The sequence below is a fragment of the Strix aluco genome, chromosome 3 (genome assembly GCF_031877795.1).
Source record: "Strix aluco isolate bStrAlu1 chromosome 3, bStrAlu1.hap1, whole genome shotgun sequence".
Classification (NCBI taxonomy): Eukaryota; Metazoa; Chordata; class Aves; order Strigiformes; family Strigidae; genus Strix; species Strix aluco.
Window position 1 is genome coordinate 54,110,288 of NC_133933.1, and position 6,000 is coordinate 54,116,287.

Below are 6,000 nucleotides of genomic sequence, written 5' to 3' on the forward strand. Positions count from 1 at the left end.
TGTCAGAACATTTTTATTAAAAAGCAGGAAAAGAAAGATCCCTGGAATATTCAGTAACTAGGAGCATAAGGGTAGTACCACTAGGATGTGGGAGAGGCAAATGTCCTATCAGTCAGTTGGGATGTAGCTTGGGATCTTCTGGAGGAGAGGAGAGGGTCCTTAACCAATTGGCTGCTTCTACCCTGGAATGATGGTGGATCTCTTTGTAGGTTGTTCTGTCCAATAATTATATCCTGGACCTTAGCAATCTTTCCTGACAAAACTTCTGTTGACACCAGTATGCTTCATGAAAATGTTCCATTTTCAAGTTACTATTCTCTAAAGAAAAACAGTTGGTTCATAAAATGCCAGCAATCTTTAGTCACATCCAGGGAAAAGAGGCCTGTTTTTCTATGCTCTTACTAGCACCTCTCTCATAATTTTTTTTTTTTCTCTTCTGGTCCTTAAATTCTAGCTTGCATTGAACTTTTTCTTTGTTCTGTATGGCATATCTACCTACTCTGTCACTTGCCTGATCTCGTGCACTAAATGATCCATGTGAAATAACAGAACGGTGCCCACTATATACAATGCCATGAAATTTAACATAGTGGTTAGCAAAATAATTTAAATTGCACCCAAACGCTATTTCATATAGCTATGAGAAGAATATGTAGGTCTGTACCAGTGAGACAGAGGAGTATCATACAAAAACCAGTGAGCATCTAGGAGCCATCGTCAATAGTCAGCTGCCTCTAAGGTCCCACTGGTGGGCATGGATGTGCAACCCTTAGATAGATATGGAGGGAATACTAAGTAGGATTAGAGACAATACCTCTGTAGTTATTACACTAATGGGGCTACAACTGGAATCCTGTTTAGCACCTGTGCTTTAAGAAGAGTAGATAAAGACACTAGAAATTAGGAGAAGATTAAGAACTTAAAGAATGTTTTGACATCTTAGTAGTGAGAGACTAAAAAATCTGACATAATGTATTTAGTTTATCCAAGATAATATCTTTATCAAAATCTGTAACTGTCTCCATAGTATGTTTTCTGATTAGACAAAGCTCATTAATTTAGCAGGTAAAGACTATTTGAAGCCCAAAGGTTCAAATGAGGAATATAGTGAATGTCTTTTTTAGCATTTGGAGTAATGCTAGTTGAAGATCTTAAACCAAGGCTAGATATACTTTTTAAAAGAGAGGTAAAAGGGATACAGGTCTGAGGCACAGTTACTGGTCTGAGGCACAGTTACTGTGATGAAATTGCCAAGGCTTGTCTCCTCTATGCAGTCCAGCTAGGTGATCCTTATAGTAGTGTCTTTCGTCCTTAGAAAGTAACAGTGTCTGGTAAACAATAGGCAGTGATTTTTTTGTCCTAAATTGAGTAATGTGGAAGTATTTGTAAGTGCATATTTCCGTGGTTCCATCAGTTACAATAAAGCATTAAATTCTTCTCTGGTTTCAAAACGCTGTGGAGTGTCTTACTATCATAAGGGTATCAAAGTCCAAATCCTGTTTTGAATTTTGGAGTTACAATATGGGGTAGGAATGTGTACTCCCTGAGCTGTGTTGACCTAATATATAAGTGTTGATAGTTTGATCATAGATAGTTGAATAATGTGTACTCTCACAAATATGGAAGAGTTGCTTTCAGTGTGAAATCAGAGAACATGAATTAAACTACAGAACTGCTTGTAATCCTTTCAGTCTTTACAAGGTCATGAGTCATCCAACTGCTTTACTGAGAAGTAGTCTGAGATCTTGGAATTTTTAACTTCTCTCTCTGTGTAACTGTTGCTTGAAGGCATGTTGCTTAAGCTGTGTTGATGACTGAAAGCTAAATGGTCAGTTATTCGATCCATGTAACTGGAACACAGATTGTGCTTTTCATAACCATGTTTTCAGACAGAAAGAGTTTTATACTGTTTACATGGACTAAATAGCAACTATTATACCCACCATTAGAAAGGCAGTAATACTATGAGTGTTTCCAGTTACTTGTTTCTACTCAAGGTAATACTGTCAAACTACTTTTTATATATATATGAAATTTTTTCTTTCTTTTGTATTATTAATTTGACAACATGTGGGTGTACTTTTACTCCCCAAATCAGTATCTATATGCTTTTAACGTGAAAATGTCTTGCAGAGTCTATATGATTAATAAAGTAACCTCAGCACTGGATGTCAGGAAAGTTCTGCTACTAGTACAATCAAATGGGAAGTCTTAAAAATGTAGAACCATTTGCATAAGCCTGCCAGTACCTTTGGTAAGAAGTTAGCATTGTTATTCCACTTAATGGGAACTGAGGCTTAGAGAGGCTAGGTTGAGTGCTTCAGACTGCACAGCATCTTCTTCAGGAGAGGGTTTTGGAAAGGCCCATATCTTTTCATTTCTAGCCACATGGATATCCAAATGAGGCTTATTTGCAAAAGTGGCTTGTAATAGTCGATGGTCCATCTTTCAGTACTCAGCTGAGTGGATTTAAAGTTGAATTGTAGAGTATCAAGCACCCACATACATATGTGGCTTAGATAAAAGGTTCTCCATGATTCTGAAGATCGAGCATGAACATCTTTTTCAAGAGTGGGTTTCTCTGCAAAAGGTGTGATATCTGAAGTAAAAGCAATCAGACTCCTGGCAGAGATTATATGAACCTTTGTGTTCTAGAAATTATGTATGTTTGTTGGAATTCCAATTACAGATATAATACTGATACTTTTGAAAGCTACACTGTCACAGTCTCCAGACTGGGCACAGCTCTGTACAGACACAGCTCCCCACCTCGCTCTTGTGCATTCCTTAATTTAGATTGCACTGATGCAGAACTGGGGCATAGATGTGTGGATGGGGTTTAAGATCTCTGTAAGACTAAAGAGCTTCCTGAAAATCCACACCCTGGCACAGTCTTTTGAGGAACAGTTTGATAGTTTTAGCTTAGCCTTGCAATTACCCTTTGCTGTCTGCTTGAGGGGGTTGAGGAGGAAGTGTTGAGAGTTCAGACTCTGAGATGCAGGGTACAAAATCAAGAATACAGATCTAACTTCAAACTCCCCAATTACTAAAATACATGTCATTGCAGGGTTTAGGTTACTCCAGAGCATTTCAAATGGCTGATTTTGCACTATACTGGTGTTTTTCCTTTATTTTTGATGGGTAACTGTTATTCAGTGTGATGAGAGGAATACAGCCTCATTCCTGTTTGGTATTGCCTCAGCTGCTGACAGAACCAATTTTGATATCACCCCTTCACCAGCAGTGCTCGTTCTTGGAACGCAGTGTTTAAGCTGGAGCATCCTTCAGTTCTTTGGAACACAGACACCAGCTGCAAATAATAGCAGCAAAAGCAGCCAAGGCAGCATGTCAGCATCAGGGTTTTTATTTTGAGAGTCTCTGAGAATTTATTCCAGACACTTAGGAGCCAGGACTTCACTTGGAGCACAAAGGCAAATGAATTGTATTATCGACACCTTTAAAAAAAAAAAAAAAGAAGTATCAGTCACTGATTTCCCTGAGGTAAGGTAGCAGCTAAGAATCTAGAAGGTTTTCTTGTCCAGTAATTTAGTCCACATTTTTAAATACTCTCTTGTCATTCTACGTAGATCAAAATTACCAGCCACCTGTGTTAGTGTTCAGAATAAGTCCTATGTGTGTTTTGTAGCCCACATACTCAGTGGGCCTACCAACGTGGCAAATCTGTGATAGTATATTTATTTTAAGGATGAGGTGAAGTGATTTAATTTTTTCCTTTATTTCAGACCAAATAATTTTAAACAGTTTTCCATGTGCTTTCAGGTCTCTCAATTCTTGATGAAATGGATATAATTTAAAAATATTTTGGCTGCAATTCTCCTCATTACTTTCCCAGTTTTAGGAAAGGGACCTAGAAATAGTGACAGTTCAGTTTTTTCTAATCCTTAGTGCCTGAATGTATTAGCTGAGATTCAGTGCCATGTTAACGCTGGCTTCATGACTTCCAGCTGGCCTGGAGCAGTGGCAGAGCAGGTTTCCATCTGTCTGCAGACAATGGTGTAGGTGTTCCCCTAGGGGGCATCAGCTTTCTTCGGTAGACTCCATAGATCCTGCCTTCTCCCGTCCCCAGAAAATGCAACATTTTCTTTTCTTACCCGTTCTCTGTGCTTTCAGCTCATTATTTGATGTTTTATCAACTGTTTCAGCAAAGCTGTGCCATAAAAATCAGAAGAGCTCTGCCACATAAATTCTGATGTAATACAATAATATGACATAGCATGTAAGACCTTAGTACTTTTACCATCCTGTTTGTTTACTGAAGACTTCTAAGAACTGTTGTTTTAGTAACTAGATGTCTGATAGTATGAAACTGAAACAGCTTGCCCTTTTCTCTCTGTATTTGAAGACTGCTAGATTTGGCCATAGGTTGCATGAATGGTCCACTATTGGACATCATCAACACAGACTTCCAAGTCACTGGACTGGTATTACTGTGTACAGCAAGTAAGATCACGGGTCTGTAGTCCGTTCAGATCATTAGAATATTACCAGCTTAACTTCCCATTATTTTATGGCTTGTGAACCAAAATTTGGGCTTGAGGGTTGACCAGAATGTGAGACGCTAAAAAAAATTTCTGTCTTGGTGAAGGGGTACTCTTTAAATGTAGTAGATTGATAGTATGATCACCACATTAGTAACTGAAAATTGATACTATGATGTTGACATACAACATTGTATAGACTGGTGGGCAGCCCATATGCAGGAGTTTTAGAAAGCTTAATGCACTTCTGTGGTTTCCAGTGAAGGAAGTTTCCTGGCAAAAGTCCTGATGTCTGGTGGTTTTGAAAAGGGCCAAAGGATGCTGTGGTAAAATCCCTGAAGTCCAAAGTGAAGAAGGCTACTTGTCTTCAGGCTGCTGTTTCAGAATCTCTGCAGACATGTGTCTATTAGGTCACAGCTGGGTTTTCTCTACAGCTGTGAGGGCTAGAAATTTTTAATGGAAGCAGGTTCTAGTCTCTAGCTTCAGGGGGAAGGTATGCCATAGACTTATATCTAGTGAACACATATACGAGCCGCCAAGAATTACAAAATGGGATAGCTTAAGGTGAAAGATGACATAATGTAAAGATGATAAAAGCTTGATGATATACAGGTACTTATATACAGCATAAAGCTACATCTCTAAGTATAGTACAGCAAATGGTATTGTTAAGAGGAAATCCTAGTAAAGTTATGAACAGTGCTTTACCTCTGACTTTTTTGCATCTCCAGGGACAATCTCAGCCAGTGGGAGAAAGTAACAAGAGGTGAGGAAGCCTCTATATGGATTCCCTCCCAGTCCCTTGCTCCTGGGACATCAGACTCACTTCCTGTGAAGATCGATGACTGAACAGCAGCAACAGATTGTTTTAACCCGAAAAGCATCCCTTCTTGTTTTGGGCGTTGTTTTTTGTTTTGTTTCATTTTTATTTGGAAAAAAAATAAAAAGGAAAAAAGAAAAGCTACAAAATTCTGAGAAGCAGATCTGCCTAGGAAGGTAACACCCATGGAGTTACCTCAGCTAAATGACTCTGGCAGCCGATCTCCTGACCTACACCAGTGACACAATATGAACAGAGGGAAAACGACAACCCAGATGTTTTGGAATCAGCTATCAAAAGAGAACTTACAACTTGTGAATATAAAAGACTGGCCTTATCTCATAGGCTACATTGCTGAGGCCTTAATTTAAAACTGACTGGGGAGGGGGGGAAATCTTAGGGGGTACTTCTAAATTGTATCTTTCTAGTAAGGGTTTCAATGGTACTTTTATTATACCGTACTGTGGCTGGCTTTAACACCAGTGTCACTTGGGAGTTCTTGGCTATAAATAGAACAATATACCCATTGCTATTGTGAATGTTTATGTGTGATCTACTTGTAATCAGTTTGAACTCCAGCAGAATCCTTGGAGACAATAATTCATGCTTAGGTTACAGTGAATTCTCTTGCTGCAAACTAAAGGAAAACCAACATTCAGGTTGAAATTTTAAAGTACTTCA

General features: G+C 38.7%; 1 protein-coding gene across 3 annotated transcripts in view; it reads left to right on the top strand.

The window, feature by feature from the left end:
- The window catches only part of PDE10A (phosphodiesterase 10A), a 382,004-nt gene extending 376,265 nt beyond the window's left edge, over nt 1-5,739 (top strand). For all 3 annotated transcript variants that reach the window (XM_074818613.1, XM_074818611.1, XM_074818612.1), the window contains exon 22: nt 5,231-5,739. In XM_074818613.1, coding sequence (XP_074674714.1) covers nt 5,231-5,348 — 118 coding nt within the window. In that variant the 3' untranslated portion in view covers nt 5,349-5,739. The remainder of the gene's footprint in view (nt 1-5,230) is intronic.
- Nucleotides 5,740-6,000: the final 261 nt, after the last annotated feature.